At 50.1% G+C, this 23,186-nt stretch overlaps 2 protein-coding genes across 6 annotated transcripts in view; one reads left to right on the top strand and one right to left on the bottom strand.

The window, feature by feature from the left end:
* The window catches only part of MANBAL (mannosidase beta like), a 634,273-nt gene that overhangs the window by 98,738 nt on the left and 512,349 nt on the right, over positions 1-23,186 (top strand). The gene's annotated exons all lie outside the window — the stretch shown is intronic.
* The window catches only part of SOGA1 (suppressor of glucose, autophagy associated 1), a 90,040-nt gene continuing 67,937 nt past the window's right edge, over positions 1,084-23,186 (bottom strand). Inside the window, exons 13-15 of the mRNA XM_050806989.1 lie at positions 22,903-22,973; positions 19,274-20,624; positions 1,084-10,302 (exon numbers count right to left, since the gene is read on the bottom strand). Coding sequence (XP_050662946.1) covers positions 10,150-10,302; positions 19,274-20,624; positions 22,903-22,973 — 1,575 coding nt within the window. The 3' untranslated portion in view covers positions 1,084-10,149. The remainder of the gene's footprint in view (positions 10,303-19,273; positions 20,625-22,902; positions 22,974-23,186) is intronic.

The raw sequence follows: 23,186 nt of genomic DNA, 5'->3' as shown, positions 1-23,186 counted from the left end.
CATTGTGTAGTCCCCTCCCATGCTGAAGAATGCTGGTCTATATAACCAATTAGATACTGCAGACATTATAGTCTGTGACTTTTTTTTTTTTTGAGACGGAGTTTTGCTCTTGTTGCCCAGGCTAGAGTACAATGGTGCGATCTTGGTTCATAGCAACCCCTGCCTCCCGGGTTCAAGAGATTATCTTGCCTCAGCCTCCCAAGTAGCTGGGATTATAGGCATGCACCACCACAGCCAGCTAATTTTGTATTTTTAGTAGAGACGGGGTTTCTCCATGTCGGTCAGGCTGGTCTCGAACTCCCGACCTCAGGTGATCCACCCGCCTTGGCCTCCCAAAGTGCTGGGATTACAGGCGTGAGCCACTGCGCCCGGCCTAGTCTGTGACTTTCAAGGGTTAGCTATAAAAGACATCATGACTTCCTCCCTGCTCTCTCACAGATGACATGCTGTGGGGGAAGCTAGCCGCCATGTTGTGAAGGCACGCAAGCAGTCCTACAGAGGTCCACATGGTGAGGAACTGAGGCCTCCTGCAGCCAGCCAGCACTGTCTTGCCAGCCATGAGAAGTAGCTACTTTGCAAATGGATCTTCCAGTCCATCAGTCCATCAGGCATTCAAATGACTGTAGCCTGACTGACAACTGACTTCAACCTCCTGAGACCTTGAATCAGAACTACCCAGCTCCCAAATTCCTGACCCATAGCATCTGTGGGGTATAAGAAATGTTTCAGAATAATTAATTACATTTCAATAGACAATTGACACACATCTAAAAGTATCTTTTTCTTGCATAAAATTGTTAAAGTCTTTTGTGGTTCAATTCTATTTTTCTTCTTTTTGAAGACTGCATTTGTTTCTCAGTGTTCACATCACACTGTGTGGGAAACGCTGAAGTATCAGCAGGCAGCAGCCAGAACACCTGGTGGCCCCTCCCACATGACTTCAAACCAGCCAGCTGGCTGTGGCACTCCCTGGGCTCCCCACTTCCCAGGCAGCTGGGAGTGGGGAAAAGTTAGGTTTCAAATCTGCTGGGGCCCCCACCCACCTCATTAGAAAAATCAGAGAGGAGGCCAAGTCCATGGCAACTGTTCATATGACATACTTTATTTCCAATCTACAACCATTAAAAACGCTTTATAAGTTTACACTGTACAGTTATTCTCATGTCTGAAATAAGACACAGGGGCAGGGAGAGCTGGTGGATTGGACTGCAGTTGTCCTAGCACCCGATCCATCCTGGGAAGGAGCCTTTTGAAGACAGAAGTGGAAAGGAGAGAACAGTGGACAAGAGAGGTGGACAGTTGGCCCAAGGATGCCCTTGGTCCCTTCCCTCCCATGGGCCTTGCCCTGGGGGTCCCCCAGGGCCCACGACTGCAGGACCCTCACCAGGAAACCAGGCTGAGTGGGAAGGGGGTTCACAGTATTGGCGGGGGCTGGGGAGGGGCCAGGATGAGGAGGAAGGGCAGCTTCTGGCTCTCTTCCCAGCTGCTGGGGGTTGGAGCTGTTTTTTGGCACTGTCTACAAGGTATCCCTGGGGTTGGGAGGAGGAGGAACTGGGGATTTCAGCTTCTTTCCTTGTGGAGTTAAGATTTCTTTCCATTTGAAGAGGGGCTATCTGGCCTATGGTGAGGTTCCCAAGGGATAAACAGTCAGGGTCTTCTGCCTCCTGCCTCCCCAGGACTCCCACACCCTCCCTGGCTGGCACCATCCACACAGCCTTTTGTAAAACCGAGACAAGTGCAGAAGCAGGGAAAGAAACGATGTATGCTTTCTCCAGGCCCTCCAACTTCTCTTCCTCTTCCGAGAGGAGCGACTATAGGGTTGGTTTTTGTTGGCGGTGATTCCCAATCTCAGGAGTCCAGATGAGGCTGGTGTTTTCCACCTGTTCTTGGCCTAGCCAGTCCCAGTCCCTCCCCAGGCTATACTAATGGCTAGCCCAGATCAGCAGTTGGCATATTCTTATGCATGTCAGAATCATCTGGAGGGCTCCTTAAAATCCCAGCTTGTAAGGCCCCACTCCATAAGCTCTAATTCAGTGAGTCTTGGGTGGGGCCAATAATTTGCACTTCTATCAAGTTCCCAGGTGATATCCCTGCTGCTGGAATGCAATACAAGAACCACTGGCTGAGAATGGTGCCCGCAGTCACCTCATTCTCAGCAACCTGGTGCCTCCTGGGCAGCACTAAGGAGCTGGGTCACAGCTGGCAAAGCCCAGCCTTGGGGCATGATATCACCTGGGAAGCTGCTGGAAATGGTCTTGGGGTGAGTCCCCCGTGCAGAGAAGTAAACTAAGGCACAGAGATCAGCGGCAGAGCTGAGAGGAGCCAGGATACCAGGGCCCAGTAGAGAATGGATGGGCTGCAAAACCCTACAGCAAGAGGGGTGCTCTAGGGCCCACAGGACCATCCTGGTGCTCATCACAGGATCACAAGACTGGGAGGGTGGGAGAAGTGGAGACACCTGCCCAGACCTGGGCCAGGTTTCCAGATTGCCAGCTGAGGCCCCTCTTCTTGGGAATGGTTTGAGTAGCTTCCAAATAGTGACAAGGCAGCTGGCCCTGACTGCTTCAGCCCTTCAAAGATGTTTAGAGAAAACTAAAGGTCCCTTCCTCAGGGCATGGTGTCCAGAAAGCTGGTGAAGGGCAAGAAGGGAGGGGAGCAGGGCCATTGGGATAGACAAGCAGCAGAGGAGGCTCCAAGGAGGGTGAGGAAGGAGCGGCAGGGCTGGCGGTGGAGAGAAGCCCTGAGCAGGAGACATGGGCCCAGCATCATGTCCTCACTCCCCTTAGGACCTTGGGTCTGTGGATTTTGCAAACTGCAAATACTGTTGGGTTGGGAGGGGTAAGGGGTAGAGTCGGGGTGAACTGTAGATTCTGCCAGGACAAGCAGCTCTGAGAGTGGTGAGGTCCAGAGGAGAATGGAGAGGATGGTTGGATACTGAATGGACAAAGAGATGGATCGATGACCAGGGACAGGGAGAGAAGAACCTGTCAGGCAGCACCTGCTTTACAACCAAGGCCATCTGGGACTGGGCAGGGCAGAGGAGGAAAAAGGAGGGATCCAAGCCCCCCACCCACCACCACACACATGCCCACTGCAAAGTGCTGGGGCTGCTGCTGGCAGGCTGCTTACAGAGAAGACAGCATGGCTCAAGGGTGGGACGCAGGGGTTGCTGGGGAGGGGTGAGCCCAATGAGAAGGCCTGGCAGGGCTGGTGCCTCCTGATGCATTGGAGGAAGAGGCTTTTTTTTTTTTTTTTTTTTTTTTTTTTGGTGTGAGAAAACACAAAATAAATAAACACAGAACCAGGACACCACCACATTTGAGAGCAAATATCAGAGCTGGGAAACCACAGACGCGACAGGAAGGCTTCCCTGGTAGGAAGCAGGGGGATGGGAAGCGAGTTACTGAGGTTACAGGAAAATCCGCAGGAGGGAGCAGTGCTGGGAAGAACATCCTGGGAGGACTGAGGGCTGAATTCTACAGTGAGCCCCAGACCCAGAAGAAGAAAATCTGGCATGGGCCAGGGCCACTCCATCTGCTGGTAGGAACCAGCCAAGGAGAAAAGGAGGCAGGAGGACAAGAGACTTTGGAGGGAGATGATAAAGAAAGAATGGGTGAGTGGTAGGAAACAGACTGAGCCCAGAGAGAGGAAGGGGCTAAACCAAGATTACAGAAAGTCGAAGCAGTGTCTCATTCACTACTGGGGATGCAAGACCTGTTGGGAGTCAGGAAACCTGGGTTCTGGTCTTGGCTCTGCCTGTGGTTTGCTGTGTGACCTTGGGTGAGCCACTGCCTTCTCTGGACCTGATTCCTTATCTCAAAAAATGAGGGCGCTGGACACAAAAGGACAAATACCGTATGATTCTACTTAAAAGAGATACCTAGAATAGGCTAATCCACAGAGGAAAAAAAAAAAAAGTAGAATAGAGGTTACCAGGGGCTGGGGACAGGGGGAATGGGGAGTTATTGTTTAGTGGGTACAGAGTTTCAGTTTGGGGTGATGAAAAAGTTCTGGAGGTGGCGGTTACACGTTGTGAATGTACTTCAAGCCACTTAGAAATCTTTAAAATGGAAAATTTAATGTTATGCATATTTTGCCATAATTTTTTTAAAAAGGAAGGGGTTTAGACCAAATTATGTTATGGCCTCCTTGCTATTCATGAAGACTAGTGAATGGAGTAAAGAGGGTATTGTCCCCCACCCCAGGGCCAGGGCACTGAAAGGCTGGGCTGGGGACACTGAGTGTGGTCAGACCACTCTCCATTTGTGTAGAACCTGACACTTTTCCAAGGGGACTCGCAGGCACAGTGTTGCAGTTGGTCCTCACCACAGTTACATGGGGTGGGACGTTATCCTCACTTTATAGACGGGGAAACTGAGGTATAGACTAGCCACATGATCTTGCCAAGGTCATTCACGTCGGTGGATTTTTTACTTTTTAAATAGTCACCTGGAAAACATCCTTGCATCTTAGGTTCACCCGTTGACTCACCAACTGGCTCAGTGGCCCTAGATGAAAGGATACATGCTATAAATTAGTAGAAGAGTTCATCTCCTGGGGCAAACATGCTTGCTTCCCATAATTGGATGATGAAAATTATAAATCCTGATGTGTTTCTCTTTTTACCATGGCTGCCAGGAAACTCAAGAGTAAAATTTAATTGCATGATTATGGGAATTACACGTTAGATTTAGATAATAATTTGTCTTTTTTTTTTACTTCCTATTTTTATTTTATTGAACCCCTCTGACTAATATTGTAAATAGCCTCTGATCCTTTTTGAAAATCCTTTTTGAGTAATAAAATCAGTTTGGTTGGGGACTCGATCCCTTAAGTCCCTGCTCAGGGCTTAGTGCTCTTTTTAAGATACGGCATCATGTTTCTTGGTTAAAAGAAAGATAAGGCTGGACGTGGTGGCACATGCCTATAATCCCAGTACTTTGGGAGGCCAAGGTGGGTGGATCACATGAAGTCAGGAGTTCAAGACCAGCCTGGCCAACATGGTGAAACCCTGTCTCTACTAAAAGTACAAAAATTAGTCAGGCATGGTGGCACGCACCTGTAATACCAGTTACTTGGGAGGCTGAGGCAGGAGAATTGCTTGAACCAGGGAGGTGGAGGCTGCAGTGAGCCGAGATGGCGCCACTGTACTCCAGCCTGAGCGACAGAGCAAGACTCTGTCTCAAAAAAAAAAAAAGAAAAAGGAAGATGACCTGGCACGGTGGCTGATGCCTGGAACCCCAGCACTTTGGGAGGCTAAGAAGGGCAGATCACTTGAGCCCAGGAGTTTGAAACCAGCCTGGGCAACATAGGGAGACCCCCCGTCTCTAAAATAATAATAATAGTAATAATAATAATAAATAATAAATAAATAAATAAAATAAAAACTAAATTTAAAAAAACTTAAGAAAGATAGCCTAATGATCAGGGCCAAGAACACCAATGGTGTGGCCAATAGTGCCCAGGATCCCTCTGGGAGGGCGGTTTTTGTTTTGTTTTGTTTTTTGAGACAAGACTCGTTCTGTTGCTCAGGCTAGAATACATTGGCACAATCTCGGCTCACTGCAACCTCTGCTCCCCCCGGGGTTCGAGTGATTTCTCCTGCCTCAGTCTCCTGAATAGCTGGGATTACAGGCATGTGCTACCACACTTGGCTAATTTTTGTATTTTTAGTAGAGACGGGGTTTCACCAGGTTGGCCAGGCTGGTCTCGAACTCCTGAGCTCAAGTGATCACCCACCTCGGCCTCCGAAAGTGCTGGGATTACAGGTGTGACCGCTGCGCCCACCCCCCAACCCCAGGAGAGTTTGTTAAGCATGCAGATTCAAGGTGGGGTCCAGGAATCTGCATTCTGAACATGCCCTCAGAGAATTCTGCTGAATGGGGACCTCAGATCACCCTCTGGCATACACAGGCTCAGTGATCTGGAATGGACTTGTTTTATGCCTGGGTTGGCCAGTAGCATATTCTGGGTATTCTGGACCCACAAAAAGCCCCCAGTAGGGCAGTGGATTTGCACAGCAAACAGGACAGAGTTGGACTCAAGTTCTCATCTAAACTCAGTGTGACTTCTTGTGCTCTGGGATGAGAACTGTGCCTCAGTTTCCTCATCTGCAAAATGGGTGCACTAACCCATGTCCTACCAAGGCTGCCTCCACGAGTTGTCCCTGAGAGGTCTGAAGGAGATGTGGGGTGGGAAACGATTTCTTTTTTGAGACAGGGTCTCACTCTGTCATCCAGGCTGGAGTGCAGTGGCGCGATCTCTGCTCCCACAACCTCTGTCTCCTGGACTCAAGCGATTCTCCCACCTCAGCCTCCCGAGTAACTGGGATTACAGGTGTGCACCACCACACTCAGCTCATTTTTTGTATTTTTAGTAGAGACAGGGTTTCAATACGTTGGCCAGGCTGGCCTTGAACTCCTGACCTCAAGTGATCCGCCTACCTCAGTCTCCCAAAGAGCTGGGATTACAGGAGTGAGCCACCGTGCCCAGCCAGGGGACACGTTTTCTAAATAGTAAAGTGCTTTAGGTGGGATGTGTAGGGGATGATGATGACAATTATTATTACTATTATTAAGGAAGAAGTAGTGGGAGCTTGGGGGGTCTGGTGAGGCTAGAAGCAGGTGACATTCTAGATAGGAGGGGAGAGGGAGAAAGAGCCTGGACGCTGGGTGGGCCAGAGGAGAAGAGGCTGGGTGATGAAACCATAAAAGTGCATGTGGGTGGACATGATGGAACCATGTCAGCACAGGGTGTAAGAGGGTCAGGTCTTTGAGCCCTTGGCCTTGTCACATCGGAAGCCAACTTGTAGAACAGTGCCCCTGGGGATGCCTACAGGTGGGCTCCATCTTGAGTTCACAGAAAGCAAGACCTCTTAAAGTCAGCCTTTGGTGGGAAATAAACTGGGGGAAAGGGCTGGCACAGGGTCAGGGAATTGGATTCTGATGTCTCGTGCATGCAGGTCTAAGAGCCACTGATGCACCGAAATGACTTGATTTGCATTCCAATGAAGTCATCATTCCGAAAGGGGCTGATTTGGCTCTGGAAAGAGGTCAGACATATGAAACATGAGGTTTCCCAGTTTAGGACCAATCATGCCAACTGGTCCCCCATTTCCCCCAACCAACTGGTGCCAACCCCATGGACCCAAGCCAAGTGGTCTATGGGGGATTGGGACCCGAGGGTTCCTTGGGACTTTGGTTGAAGAGAGAGTGGAGATGGGGAAAGGAGAAAGAAGGATAAAGGAGGAGGAGGAAGGGGCTAGCAGTAAAAGGCAGAGAGGCAGGAGGAAGGGGGGAGAAAGGGTTCGAGAAGGGCAGCATTCCTTCTTGGGACCCCGATTCTCCAGGGAATCCCCACTGTGGGTCAGGCAGTTTTCTGCTTTGGGAATGTTACCAAGACTTAAAAGGCATTTGAAGAAAGAAACAAACTTAGAAATTACATTCCAAAAGAGTAGAGAGTTTTTACAAACCAATCCCCCCACCCCAAAAAAGAAAACACAACCAGTTACCAAGTAAAATGCTAAAAACCGAACCAAACCAATATTTACATGTAACGTTTTCAACCCCATCCAGCCCCACGTCCGGAGGCTTCTGCAGGAACAGTGATGAGTGGCCTTGCACAGTGGCATGCAGGAAGTAGAAACGGGCTTTACGGAAAACCAAGGTCTGGCTGAGACAACGAAGATGGCAAGGACAATCTTGGATAGTATGATGGTAAGGCTGAGTGGTCCGTAGGTCTTGGGGCTCATGTCCCACGGGGATTTCTCCCCGAGGCTGGGTACGCAGCCTCCCTGGCTCTCTGTCGCTCTGGGAGGTGGCAGAAGGCCTCTGGTGACATGTGGCCTGATGTGAATCCCCTCACCTGGAGATAACCTTGGCGGGCCCCCCTGACCTCATGGGCGAGAGCAGCAGCATCCCAGAGTGGAACTGGCCCACAGCTCCACTGGCTGCCTGCTCTGCCCACACAAGTCACTGGGGCATGGAGGAAGTGGCTGGCGGGACTGGCATGACCCTGGTGTTCAGCCTGCAGGGAAGGGAGATGCAGGACTTGGGGTAACTGGTCCAGGTGATCCCGAATGGATGGGTCTGGGAACTGGCAGGTGGAGGTGGGAGTGCATGGGCGCCTCCAGAGTCCTGGGGGCAAATCAGCAAAGCTACTGGCTTTTGGTCTTCCTGATGGGCAATTCTGCAGACAAGCTGATCCATACTGGTGTTTCCACTCTGGGTCCCCAGTCAGTTACAGGAAGGCTGCATGTCTATGTGTGTCGGGGGAGCATGTGTGCAACCAAAAGGGGTTCACCGGCACCAAGGGGAGGCCATGGGAGGCACTCCCCCACATGCTGCAATGAGCCACGTTGAAATCCAACCAATAGCTCAGGCAGCTCACGGAGGACGTGAGAAAGGGCAGGCAGCAGAGCTGGGGCAGGGAGAAGAGCCGTGAAAGGCCATAAGGCTAAGGAGAGAGGCTGGTGAAAAGGCTGGCAGGCTGGTGAGAACCGAGGCAGGCTGGGAGACACTCAGGTTCATGTGCAAAGCTGCGATAAACCACATTATCAAAGTTCAGTCCTGTTTTCCTGCGAGTTCTCATTTGGGAAACTTGGAAGGATCTCCACGCTCTTGATAGAGCCTTAGTAATCCACATTCAACTCATGAAGAAAGGTGTCAGAGGGAGGGAGGGAAATGAGACAGACAAGGAGAATGTCTGGGGAGTGGTGATGGCTGTTCAGCCCTCCACCTTGTCAGTGAGTATTTACAGACTGACAGCTGGGGTTGGCCAAGTACCAGGCATTGAGTAATAAGTAGTGTTCTGAGGCCACATGGCCAGCAGTGTTGGGGTACAGGGCTCCAGCTCTGTTGAGGGGCCCTCCAAAACTGACCAGGAGACCAGGTCTCCAAACCTGGCTGCCAAGCTGCCTTGTCCACCCGGGGGACCCCGTGGCTGTCCATGCCATTAGAAGCCCCATGTTGTCCCAGTGGCAAGAATGCATGTTTCAACCTCCAATAAATTACCTTAAGGACTTTGGGGTAAATTAAATTATTAAAATAAAGTAAATCACCTTAAATATTTATAGTATGAAAAATTCAAATAAACAATCTAGGCAAGATATGTGTTTCCAGGCCCCAGTCTATTGCTGTGTCCTGGGCTCTGGCCTCTCGGTGTTCTCCTGGGCCTGACCTGGCCAACCAAGAGTCTCTTACTGGGAATATCTTTGCCCCCCTACCAGCTGCAGGATGTAAACACAGTGGAGATGTAGTGCCTACCCCCTCTTAGGGTGCCAGGGAGAGGCCTCTAAGATCAAGATCAAGGCAGTGTATTCAGGCATTTATCTATGCACCAGGTCTTGAGACTGACTCTACCTATTTCTATCCTCAAAGGGTCTGCTGGGAACATTGGGGTCCCAAGTCACTTTGGCAAGGAAGGCAATTGCAATCACTCCCCAACCCTGAGCCCTGCAGATTTCCACTTTGCCTCCCAGCTCTTGCTGCAGCCAGGCTATGGGCAGGGAGATCCAGGGCTCCAGGACTCCAAGCAGATACTTGGCCCTGGCTACTGCCCTATCATGCCCCCTAGTGTCCCAGCAATCTAGAGCAGTGGGCCTGGGAGGAGGAGGTGGTGGAGAGAAGGAGGTGATGGTGATGATGCCCAGCAGTGCTCCACCAGGAACCCAACATGGAGCCCTAGAGCAAAGCCTGTTCTTCTCAGCAGTGTCTCCTCCTGAATGAAGGGGTGGATGGTCAGCAGGAAACATCTCTCTGACTCCTTTTCCCCAAAGGCATGGCCAGACATGTATCCTTCTTGGGCTCTTCCAAGAGGGAGGCATGGGCAGAACCAGGCAAGGCTCTCTCTTAGAACCCAGGGATCGGCTCTTGACGGATCTCTCAGTGGATGCTTGGGAAGCCCAGTTTTGGTCTCTCTCCCACTCACTGCCTTCCCCTGGGAAGTCGGAGCTAACCACCCAGGGGCCAGCAGGAGACCCGGCTTTACCTTGATGTGAAAGCTGCATTCTGGCAGTGGCATCGCTGCTGTCCCTCCAGGGCCAGGCAATGCTGAGGACACAGCCCCTCGCCTCACCTCGTCTCGTCTCCGCTGGTTCCCTTCTGCTATCCAGGGGCTTGGCTGGTTGAGGCGGGGAATTTGGCTGCTCGGTCACTCGCTGAGGGGGAGTGCCCTCTCCTCCCCACCCCAGCTGGACTCTGAAGGGTGCAGCCTGCACTTGGAAGGAGAGTGGCGGATGGCAGAGCGGGACGAACGGGCGAAGCAGGAGGTGAGAGACTGGGTGCTACAGTCACAAACAGCATCCTAGGAAGAGGGAGGCAGGAAGTCAAGAGGAGCCAGGAGATATGGGCCACCGTGCGCTGGGTGATGAGCCAGGCAAGGAACTGAGACTCAGCCATAAACCAGTTCCCAAGGGCTGAAGCTCCTCACTGGACCAATTTTTTCTTTCTGTTGTTCTTCTCCCATTAGAGCAGTAATGGATATTCATTGTAATATATTCTAGGCTATACAGAGAGGACAGTGGACACTGTCCATGGTCCTGTACACCAAAGAGATTCTCAACATACATTTACCAAAATGACAACTTATTTTGCAACTGTAAAACATGAACACTTTTCTGTCACTAGGTATGTCTAGATTTCCTTCCTTTTTATCACTTTTTTTTCGTTTGAGACAGGGTCTCACTATGTTGCTCAGGCTGGTCTTGAACTCCTGGGCTCAAACGATCCTCCTGCCTCAGCCTCGCAAACTGCTGGAATTAGCACCTTTGGGTGCTCAAGGCTCCCAAAGGCATGAGCCACCATGCCTGTCCGATCTCCTTCTTTTTTAGTGTCTCTATACCATTTCACCAGATAGAAATAACTGATTTATGTACCCAATTCACTTTTTAAATTTTTTTATTTTTTGGACAGAATCTTGCTCTGTTGCCCAGGCTGGAATGCAGTGGCACAATCTTGACTCACTACAACCTCCACCTCCCGGATTCAAGTGATTCTTGCCCCTCAGCCTCCCAAGTAGCTGAGATTACAAGCGTGTGCCACCACGTCTAGCTAATTTTTGTATTTTTAGTAGAGATGGGACTTCAGCATGTTGGTCAGGCTGGTCTCAAACCCCTAACCTCTAGTGATCTGCCCACCTCAGCCTCCCAAAGTGGTGGGATTGCAGGCGTGAGCCACTGTGCCTGGCCCAAATTCACTTTTGATGTACATTTGGGTAGTTTCTAATTTTTTACTATTACCAATAAACAGAAATAACGATCAAAAGTGCTGCTGCTGGGCGTGGTGGCTCACGCCTGTAATCCCAGCACTTTGGGAGGCTGAGGCGGGTAGATCACGAGGTCAGGAGATCGAGACCATCCTGGCCAACACGGTGAAACCCCATCTCTACTAAAAATTAGCTGGGCGTGGTGGCGTGAACCTATAGTCCCAGCTACTCAGGAGGCTGAGGCAGGAGAATCGCTTGAACCCAGGAGGGGTGGAGACTGCAGTGAGCTGAGATTGCACCACTGTACTCCAGCCTGGGTGAAACAGAGAGACTCCATCTCAAAAAAAAAAACAAAAAAACAACAAAAAAAAGTGCTGCTGGGCAGCTGGGTATGGTGGCTCACACCTGTAATGCCAGCACTTTGGGAGGCTAAGGCAGGTGGATCACCTGAGGTCAGGAGTTTGAGACCAGGCTGGCAAACATGGTGAAACCCCATCTCAACTCAAAATACAAAAATTAGCTGGGCATGGTGGCACGCACCTGTAGTCCCAGCTACTCAAAGACTGAGGCAGGAGAATTGCTTGAACCCAGGAGGTGGAGGTTGCAGTGAGCTGAGATCCGCATCACTGCACTCCAGCCTGGGGCAGAGAGTGAGACACCATCTCAAAAAAAAAAAAAAAAAAAAAAAGTGCTGCTGGGCTAGGCCATGTGGGAGGCTGAGACAGGAGGATCCTTTGAGCCCAGGAATTCAAGGCAGCAGTGAGCTATGATTGTGCCACTGGACTCTGGCTTGGGCAACAGAGTGACACCCCATCTTTTCAAAAAATAAAAAGGCCTGGGCGTGGTGGCTCACGCCTGTAATCCCAGCATTTTGGGAGGCCGAGGCAGGCAGATCACGAGGTCAGGAGATTGAGACCAGCCTGGCTAACACAGTGAAACCCCGTCTCTACTAAAAATACAAAAAATTAGCCGGACGTGGTGGTGGGCGCCTGTAGTCCCAGCTACTCGGGAGGCTGAGGCAGGAGAATGGCGTGAACCCAGGAGGCAGAGCTTGCAGTGAGCCGAGATTGTGCCACTGCACTCCAGCCTGGGCAACAGAGTGAGACTCTGTCTCAAAAATAAATAAATAAATACAAAATAAATAAAATAAAAGTGCTGCGATAGAGCCAAGCTGCTTGGTTAAAATCCCAGCTTTGCCAATTACTAGCTGTGTGACCTTGGCAGAGTTACTTAACCTCTCTTGAGCTTTGATTTCCTCCCCTCTCTCTCTTTTTATTTTTCTATTTATTTATTTATTTATTTTTGAGATGGAGTTTCGTTCTTGTTGCCCAGGCTGGAGTGCAATGGCACAATCTCAGCTCATCGCAACCTCCGCCTCCCGGGTTTAAGTGATTCTCCTGCCTCAGCCTCCCAAGTAGCTGGGATTACAGGCATGCGCCACCATGCCCAGCTAATTTTGTATTTTTAGTAGAAATGGGGTTTCTCGGTGTTGGTCAGGCTGGTCTCAAACTCCCAACCTCAGGTGATCTGCCTGCCTCGGCCTCCTAAAGCCTTGGGATTACAGGCGTGAGCCCAGCCTCTTTTTATTTTTCTTTATCCATGTTTGTGAATATTTCCACAGGCTACATTCCTAAAAGAACTACTGGGTCAATGGGTAGCATGCACATTTTACATACTGGACAATATTTGGATCAACTTTAAAATCAACATTCAAAATCCAGCCAGCTTTGTGCTGTTGTTTCTTGATGTGGTACTGGTTATATGGAAGTGATGGTTACTTTTATATATCAAGATGACTGGGTGCCGAGATATTACGTAAAACATTGTTCTGGGTGTTTCTGTGAGTGTTTTGAGATGAGATTAACATCGAAATTCTCAGCCAGGCGCAGTGGCTCACCTCTGTAATCCCACCACTTTGGGAGGCTGAGGTGGGCAGATCACTTGAGATCAGGAGTTTAAGACCAGCCTGGCCAACATGGTAAAACCCTATCTCTACTAAAAATAAAAAATTAGCCAGGCATGGTGGTGTGTGCCTGTAATCCCAGCTACTTGGGAGCCTGAGGTACGAGAATCGCTTGAGCCTGGGAGGCAGAGGTTGCAGTGAGCCAAGATCACGCCACTGCATTCCAACCTGGATGAGAGAGTGAGGTTCCGTCTGAAAAAAAAGTAAATTCTCCTTAACATGAACCCCATCCAGTCAGTTAAAGGCTTGAACGGAACAAGAGGGCTTACTCTCCCTCAAGTAAGAGAATTCTTCCTGCCTGACAGCCTTCAGACTGAGACACTTGCTTTTTTCCTGCCTTCAGACTTTATTATTTATTTATTTAAGACAGAGTCTCACTCTCTTGCTCAGGCTGGAGTGCAGTGGTGCGATATTGGCTCACTGCCTCCTGGATTCAAGCAATTCTCATGCCTCAATCTCCCAAGTGGCTGGGACTATAAGCACGCACCACCATGCCCAGCTAATTTTTGTATTTTTTTAGTAGAGACAGGGTTTTGCTATGTTGGCAAGGCTGGTCTCAAACTCCTGGTCTCAAGCAATCCACCTCTTTCGGCCTTCCAAAGTGCTGGGATTATAGGTGTGAGCCACTGTGAGGCCCTGCCTTCAGACTTGAAGTAAAACATCTGCTCTTTCTAGGTCACTGGGCTGTTGGCCTTTGGAGTGAAACTAAACGACCAGCTTTCTTGGTTCCAGGTCTTTGGACTAAACCATTGGCTCTCTTGGGTCTCCACTTGCTGATTCACCCTGAAATCTTGGGACTTGCCAGACTCCAGAATCACATGAGCCATTTCATTATAATCAATCAATCAATCTCTTTCTCTCTCTCCTTGCCCTCTATTCTCTCTCTATCCTCTTGGTTCTGTTTCTCTAGAGAACCCAGACTATTGTAATGGCCGTGTTCAGTTTATGAGAATTCAGTGAGCTATACTCTTACAGTATACTAAGTATAAATATTAAACTTAATAGTTTTGGGGGTTTTCTTTTGGAGATGGAGTTTTGCCCTGTTGCCCAGGTTGGGGTACAGTGGTGCGATCTTGGCTCACTGCAACTTCTGCCTCCTAGGTTCAAGAGATTCTCGTGCCTCAGCCTCCCAAGTAGCTGGGATTACAGGCGCCTGCCACCATGCTTGGCTATTTTTTTTATTTTTAGTAGAGATGGGGTGTCACCAAGGTGGCCAGGCTGGTCTCAAATTCCTGACCTCAGGTGATCCACCCGCCTCAGCCTCCCAAAGTGATGGGATCACAGGCGTGAGCTACTGCGCCAGGCCAAACTTAACAGTTTTTCAAAAGTTACAAAAATAGGCCAGGCACAGTGGCTCATGCTTGTAATCCCATCACTTTGGGAGGCTGATCACCTGCGGTCAGGAGTTCGAGACCAGCCTGGCCAACATGGTGAAACCCCGTCTCTACAAAAACCACAAAACTTAGCCGGGCGCGGTGGCTCAGGCTTTCAGTTCCAGCTACTTGGGAGGCTGAAGCAGGATAATCGCTTGAACCCAGGAGGTGGAGGTTGCTCGTACCACTGCACTCTAGCCTGGGTGACAGAATGTGTGAGACTGTCTCAAAAAAAAAAAAAAAAAATTACAAAAAAAGAAATAAATATATTTTTTCTTTTTGGAGACAAGGTCTCTCGCTCTGTTGCCCTGGCTGGAGTGCAGCGGCACAATCATGGCTTACTGCAGCCTCAACCTCAGGGCTTTAGGGATCTTCCCTCCTCAGTCTCCCAAGCAGCTGGGACCACAGGCACGCAGCACCACCATGCCTGGCTTTTTTTTTTTTTTCTCAGATGGAGTTTCGCTCTGCTGCCCAGGCTGGAGTGTAATGGCATGGCCTTGGCTCACCGCAACCTCCACCTCCCAGGTTCAAGCAATTATCCTGCCTCAGCCTCCCAAGTAGCTGGGATTACAGGCGCTCATCACTACACTCGGATAATTTTTGTATTTTAAGTAGACACGGGGTTTCACCATGTTGGCCAGGCTGGTCTCAAACTCCTGACCTCAAGTGATCCACCCACCTCGGCCTCCCAAAGTTCTGGGATTACAGGTGTGAGCCACCATGCCTGGCCTTTTTTTTTTAAAAAAAAAAAAAAAAAAAAAAAAAAAGATGGGAGTCTTGCTCTGTCACCCAGGCTGGAGTGCAGTGGCGCATTCTCAGCTCATTGCAATCTCCGCCTCCCAGCTTCAAGCAATTCTCCTGCCTCAGCCTCCCGAGTAGCTGGGACTATAGGTGTATGCTGCCACACCCAGCTAATTTTTTATATTTTTTAGTAGAGATGGGGTTTCACTTTGCTGCCCAGGCTGGTCTCGAACTCCTGAGCTCAAGCAATCCACCTGCCTTGGCCTCCCGAAGTGGTAGGATTACAGGCGTAAGCCACCGTGCCTGGCCGCTTTTTTTTTTTTTTTTAATGTAGAGATGAGATCTCACCATGTTGCTCAGACTGGTCTTGAACTCCTAGCTCAAGTGATCTGCCCACCTCGGTCTCCCAAAGTGCTGGGATTAGAGACATGAGCCATTGTGCCTGGCCAAAAAAGGAATAAATATTTAAGAGATGTTTTAAAATGTCAGCCAGCTGACTGAGAGTATAGAAAAGTAACGCACTCGCCACACACTGCTGGAGGCTGTAGAAATGGCACACTTTTGAAAAACAATTTGGCAGTATTTAACAAATAACTTTAAAACATTTATATTCTTTTTTTGTGGAGACGGAGTCTCACCTGTCACCCAGGCTGGAGCACAGTGATGCCATCTCGGCTCACTGTAGCCTCCGCCTCCTGAGTTCAAGCGATTCTCCTGCCTCAGCCTCCTGAGTAGCTGGGACTACAGGCGACCGCCACCACACCCGTCTAATTTTTGTAGAGAGAGGGTTTCACCATATTGGCCAGGCTGATCTCGAACTCCTGACCTTGGAGCCGCCCAACTCAGCTTCCCAAAGTGCTGGGATTACAGGCATGAGCCACTGCGCCCGGCCACATTTATATTCTTTCATCCTTTTTTTTTTTTTTTTTTTTTTTTTTTTGAGACGGAGTCTCGCTCTGTCGCCCAGGCTGGAGTGCAGTGGCCGGATCTCAGCTCATTGCAAGCTCCTCCTCCCGGGTTTACGCCATTCTCCTGCCTCAGCCTCCCGAGTAGCTGGGACTACGGGCGCCTGCCACCACGCCCAGCTAGTTTTTTGTATTTTTAGTAGAGACGGGGTTTCACCATGTCAGCCAGGATGGTCTCGATCTCCTGACCTCATGATCCGCCCGTCTCGGCCTCCCAAAGTGCTGGGATTACAGGCTTGAGCCACCGCGCCCGGCCTATTCTTTCATCCTTTAATCTCATTTCTGCAACTTACACCTAAGGAAATAGTCTGAAATGTAAAAAAATGATTTTGTACCAAGATGTTCACCACAGTATTATTATTATTATTATTATTATTTTTGACATGGAGTCTTGCTCTATCGCCCAGGCTGGCGTGCAGTGGCACGATCTCAGCTCACTGCACCCTCTGCCTCCCGGGTTCACGCCATTCTCCTGCCTCAGCCTCCCGAGTAGCTGGGACTACAGGCACCCGCCACCACACCCAGCTAATTTTTTTTTTTTTGTATTTTTAGTAGAGACGGGGTTTCACCATGTTAGGCAGGATGGTCTCAATCTCCTGACCTCATGATCCGCCTGCCTCAGCCTCCCAAAGTGCTGGGATTACAGGGGTGAGCCACTGCCCTCGGCCTATACCGCAGCATTATTTACAATAGGGAAAAACTAGAAACCACCTAAATGTACAATAATAGAAAAGTAGAATGTTTAAGTCCATCACAGCCCATTCCACACATAGCCCTTCTCATGTCTCTGTGCCCCCACTGAGTCCACAGCAGACCACATGGTACCACTCCCAGCCACAGCTGACTGGACCAAGGGGTACACTTGCCTCTAGATGCACCAATCAGTTTCCTTCTTTCAGAAATGTAGAATTGGGAGAGGGATTTGTGTCAGTGTCTCCTAGGGGCTTGAACTGGAAAATGTTATAAAGCCAGAGCTGGGACAGCCCACCCTGTCCTTGTGCAAATGTAACAGAGAGAGAAAGAGAGAAAAAGGAGGAATATGATATCAGAGAGGGTGAAGCTTAAGAGAGAGGAGAGGAAGACAGGGAGAAGCTGCTGAGGTCATTAGGATCCTACTCTTGGGTTTTGTAAAATATGCTAACCTTCAAATACATTTCCTTCCCTTTCTACAAAGTTAACTTATGCACGTTCTAACATTCAAATAATGCTCACTAACATTTAAATAAGGTTTACTAACTAACTTATAAGAAATTGATAGCAGGAATGGGGTGTGCAGCAAAAGATTCTCAGAGGAAATATGAGCACTTAGGTGTGAAGTCTTGATGGGGGTGGGGGTATATCCGCTAATGTTTAACAATTAGTTTTCCAGAAGTGACAGGAGGAGCCCTGATTTGTAGTGTTTACTAATTTTTATGCTGTAAATCCTCCCACTGCGGCCAATCTCAAGGTACCAAGGTCATGTTAAACACAGAGATGCGGTTGGGCGCGGTGGCTCACGCCTGTAATCCCTGCACTTTGGGAGGCCAAGGTGGGCGGATCACCTGAGGTCGGGAGTTCAAGACCAGCCTGACCAACATGGAAAAACCCTGTCTCTACTAAAAATACAAAATTAGCCGGGCGTGGTGGCACATGCCTGTAATCACAGCTACCTGGGCGACTGAAGCAGGAGAATCACTTGAACCCAGGAGGCAGAGGTTGCGGTGAGCCGAGATCACACCATTGCACTCCAGCCTGGGAAACAAGAGCAAAACTCCACCTCAAAAAACAAAAAACAAAAAACAGAAAAACAAAAAACAAAGAACCACAGTGATGCTGACAATTGGCTCCCACAAGCCAAACAAGCTGGCTCCAACACACCACCGGGTTGCAGGAGAGCAGTAACGCCCCCTCCCTGGAGAGGATGCTGGCAGTCTCCGATGGGTGGTGCAAAAGCTACTAGTTAAGCCATGCTCACTAGTCTCTTGGAATTCAGACCATGTGACCATCAAGTGTGTGTTGTTCCAGGTCTGGGACCTTCCAACTCTATCCCCAGACCAGCATAAGAACTTCCTGGGACACATGGCCATATCCCTGAATTTTTATTTTATTTATATATATATAAAGATATATAAATAGATATAAACATATAGATATATTTATATTATTTATATCTATTTATATATAAATAAGTATAATATAAATATATATTTATAATATTGTATTTATATATTATATATTATATAATATATATTTATATATTATATATGTATTTATATATTATATATTTATAAAAATATATTTATATTATATATATTTATATATTTTTATCTCTATATATGTATATATAAACATATAAACATCTATATACATATATAGAGACAAAAATATATAAAAATATATATATCGGCCGGGCACGGTGGCTCAAGCCTGTAATCCCAGCACTTTGGGAGGCCGAGGCGGGCGGATCACAAGGTCAGGAGATCGAGACCACAGTGAAACCCCGTCTCTCCTAAAAATACAAAAAATTAGCCGGGCGCGGTGGCGGGCGCCTGTAGTCCCAGCTACTCAGGAGGCTGAGGCAGGAGAATGGCGGGAACCCGGGAGGCGGAGCTTGCAGTGAGCCGAGATCGCGCCACTGCACTCCAGCCTGGGCAACAGCGTGAGACTCCGTCTCAAAAAAAAAAAAAAATATATATATATATATATATATATATCTGTTTTTTGAGACTGAGTCTTACTCTGTCACCCAGGCTGGAGTGCAGTGGCACAATCTCAGCTCACTGCCGCCTCCGCCTACTGTGTTTAAGTGATTCTCCTGCCTCAGCCTCCCGAGTAGCTGGGATGACAGGTGCACGCCACCACGCCCGGCCAATCTTTGTATTTTTAGTAGAGATGGGGTTTTCACCATGTTGGCCAGACCGGTCTCAAATTCCTGATCTCAGGTGATCCGCCCGCCTCAGCCCATACTTCTGAACTTAAAAACCCAAAGAGCTTGGACCTTATATACTAACTCCACCTACCAAGAGAAAGGACAGATCTCACCCACCTACCTCACTGGGAAGGACCACGGCTCCATCTCCGTCCCGGAGGACACCATCCTTCCCCACCTGGGGGAGCATGGTGAGTCTGGCCTCCTCGCTGCTGACCGACTTGGCTGCCTTCTTGTTCAGGATCCTGGCCACACCCTCCGGCTGATGGTAGCTGGCTGGGGAGAGGGGTTCTGGCTTCTTGGTGCCCTCCTCTCCTGCTGCCGAGGTGGGGCTTGGTGCCCGGCCACACACATTACGGAAGAACTCCTGCACAATGCCATACTTGGGAGGCTCGGGCTTGGCCCGCGTCTCAGACATGCCCAGTTTCCAGACAGACTCCGTGCTCCCTGAGTGCTCCACCACACTGAAGAGGCTGGAGAGTCCATCATTGATGTTTCTCAATACAGGGCTGTCCCGCGTGGTGGTGGAGCGGGCCCAGGCCGAGCCGTTCTGCTTGCCCTGGTGCAGGTTCCACAGGCTGCGGTCCTTGCCGCCATCCAGCTTGGACACAGACCGCCTCTGGAGCTTTGGCGAGCCATACTTGGGGGAGCAGCAGGGCCGCTCGATGCGTGAATGGACCTTGTCCAGGGAGGAGGAGATCTGCTTGCTGCGCACAGACATGAGTGAAGAGCTTCGAGGTGACCAGGCCTTGCCGTGGAGGCTGCTGCGGGGTGGGTCGGTCTGCAGGCCCACGCTGACCGTGCGGATGGTCTGTGTGCCCACACTGGCCAGGCCCACCGTCTGGCTGGACGTGCTCTTCACTTTCCTCTCCAGCGAGCCGGAGCGCATGGCCTGGCGCACGCAGTTGGTGATCTCCTTCATGTCATCACTCATGTTGCCTGACATCTCGAAGTCATGCAGGGCCGCTGGGAAGCTAGGCCCGGCTGCTGAGGGGCTGCTGGCTGAGCCTCCGTCTAGGCGCTGCCGTGAGAAGTTGCAGAGCCACCGACCATAGGAGCTCTCAGCCAGCCCATCAGCCTCAGCCGACTCTTTGGGCTTGGCTGTGGTGAAGAGGAAGCCGGGCTCGATAATGATCTTGCCCTCTTTGTCATGAACCACAGGGACTCCCAGGCGCCGGGCCACCGGGGGGCTATAGTAGACTCGGATGCCCGTCTTGTCGGGAGCTGTGTAGCTGCGCTGCATCTGCCTCCCTGGGGGGTCCTGGCAGGCCAGGGCACCCAGGTGGTTGCAGTCCCTCGATGAGAGCCCAGGCTTCTCCTTGGTGTCTTTTTCTGGATCCCCAGGCTCAGAACTCACAAAGCCAAAGGCAGGGTTGTTAGGCAGCTTCTTGCCTCGGGCGTCTCCGCCAGCAAGGTAAGGGGAACAGTCGAGCAAACTTTCAAACTCAGACATGGAGGAAACAGATTTGGTTCTGCAAAGGGCAGGAGAAAACGTGGTTATTAGTGGAAGTAACACTGAGGACACACTCTGGTCTACCACCCTGGTCCGTGTGCTGCGCGAGGGCAGAGACCAGGACTGTCTTGTTCACCTCTTGTAGAAGATGTTGTTGGTGCCCAGCCCCACATTCTGTCTGCATTTTCTTTCTTTCTTTTTTTTTTTTTCCCAAACAGGTCTTGAAATGTCACCCAGGCTGGAATGCAGTGGTGATATCACAGCTCACTGCAGCCTTAAACTCCTGGGCTCGAGTGATCCTCCCATTTCAGCCTCCAGAGCAGCTGGGACTACAGGGGTACACCACCATATCTGGCTAATTTTGTGTGGTTTTTTTTTTTTTTTTTTTGAGACAGAGTCTCGTTCTGTCACCCAGGCTGGAGTGCAGTGGCATGATCTCCGCTCACTACAACTTCCACCCTCTGGGTTCAAGCAATTCTCCTGTCTCCGACTCTGGAGCAGATGAAATTACAGGCGTGCACTACCACGTCTGGCTAATTTTTATATTTTTAGTAGAGGCGGGGTTTCTCCATGTTGGCCAGGCTGGTCTGGAACTCCTGACGTCAGGTGATCCACCTGCCTCAGCCTCCCAAAGTACTGGGATTACAGACATGAGCCACCGTGCCCAGCCTAATGCCTGGCTAATTTTTTAAAAAATTTTTGTAGAGATGGGGGTCTCCCTATGTTGCCCAGGCTGGTCTCAAACTCCTGGCCTCAAGCAGTCTTCCTGCCTCTGCCTCTCAAAATGCTGGGATTACAGGCATGAGCCACTGCACCTGGCCTCTCTCTGTACTTTCACCTATACACCTAAAACTGCATACTCTGAACTGCATACTCCACCATTCTCTACCTGATGGCTTTTTTTCTGCCTGTGGGATCATACTTGGCTGTCCTCCACATAGAAGAAGCTAGACCCAGCACTTTGGGATGCTGAGGCAGGCAGATCACCTGAGGTCAGGAATTTGAGACCAGCCTGACCAAGATGGTGAAACCCTGTCTCTTACTAAAAATACAAAAATTAGCCGAGCGTGGTGGTGTGCGCCTGTAACCCCAGCTACTCAGGAGGCTGAGGCAGGAGAATCGCTTGAACCTGGGAGGCAGAGGTTGCAGCGAACTAAGATCGTGCCATTGTACTCCACCCTGGGAGACAGAGCAAAACTTCATTTCAAAAAAAAAACAACAACCCAAACCGAAGCTAGAAATAGCACAGAGTTAAGGAGTGAATGCCCCTAAACACAGCCCTCGACAAACAATAGGTGGGATATGGTGAACAAGTGCCCCAGCCTCCTTGTTTCTCGGGCGGGATGACTCTAAGCTGCACATTCTACTCTGGCTCCCTGAGTTCCTCCGACAGCCTGAACTCCAGTTGCCCGTGGGATAACCTGGATGAAGCTCCTTTTATTGGCTGCCTTCCCTTCCCTGTCTCACTTCCAAGTGTTTCCTGAAATTCTGTCCCAAATAAACCATTTGCACTTAAATCCTTGTCTCAGAGTTTGCTTATGGGGGAACCCAAACTAAGACGCCATGAAGCTCCTGGCACACATATTGCCTGAATCACTGAACATGCCAGGCATATGGAAATGCATGTGTCAGACCACTCTGATGAACTCCAAGAGGCAGCTCATATCATCCCCACTAGACAGAGATGGGAAGTACTGCTCAAGGTCAAGGTCATAGAGCTAGAACTGGCAGGGTTGGCATTCAAACCTGGCCCTCTGGCTCCAGCCTGTCCTGCCTGCCTTGCTTCTGGGCTGGTCTGATGGCAGCTGGGGGTTCTGTTTCCCTGACTCCTTTCATGGGTTTCCTAACAGTGGAGACGTGGTCCTTACAGTCTTGGGGTAGGGGTTTCCTTGGCCACAGCACAGGGCTGGGCCCAAAGGATGCTGCTCAATAATCCCAGGAATGGAGGTCCATCTCGACTCTCCTCACTCCAGAGACAGGAGAAAAGAATCCCAAGAGGAGCTAAATGGTTTGCTTCCACCTGTGTTCCATTCCCAGACTCAAACAACATGCAGCAGCCTGGAATTCCCACTACCCCAAGCTTTCCAGCTCCTGCGTGGTTCAGGTTCCAGAGAAACCATATCCCGATGCTCTCCCAACTCGGATGCGGGGAGGGTGGCAGCAGGAAGAGGGCAAAGGGGTGGGGCAGGGCTGCAGCAAAGGCAGGCAGAGTGGGTGCAGGGCCCAGCAGGGAGCGAAGAGGGGTGAGGCTGTGGGGCGGGACAGAGAGGCAGAGCGGGGGACCAGGATGCAAGCACCTCTTTAACCCGTTTCCTCCAAGCTCAACTTCGGAAACAGCTTCCTTGTCGTGGATCTTCTCACTGCGTGTCTGTCAAGGAGGAGAGACAGGAAGGGTCAGTTCCGGCCACGAGAGCACTAAGGGCGTGGAACGCGAGACCAGCCCGGACCTCAATGCCTGAATCTCCTCATCTGGAGAGCAGGAACGATGTCATCATTCTAGCATGGTCAGTTTCTGGCTCCATTGCATCTAATTCCTCCACCAAATGTGATCCAGGCTGGGCCAATCAGAGCTCCAAGAGTG

This window comes from Macaca thibetana, chromosome 10, assembly GCF_024542745.1.
Source record: "Macaca thibetana thibetana isolate TM-01 chromosome 10, ASM2454274v1, whole genome shotgun sequence".
NCBI classification, from domain to species: Eukaryota; Metazoa; Chordata; class Mammalia; order Primates; family Cercopithecidae; genus Macaca; species Macaca thibetana.
The sequence above is the reverse complement of the archived record's forward strand: the minus strand, read 5'-3'. Positions and strand labels throughout refer to the sequence as shown.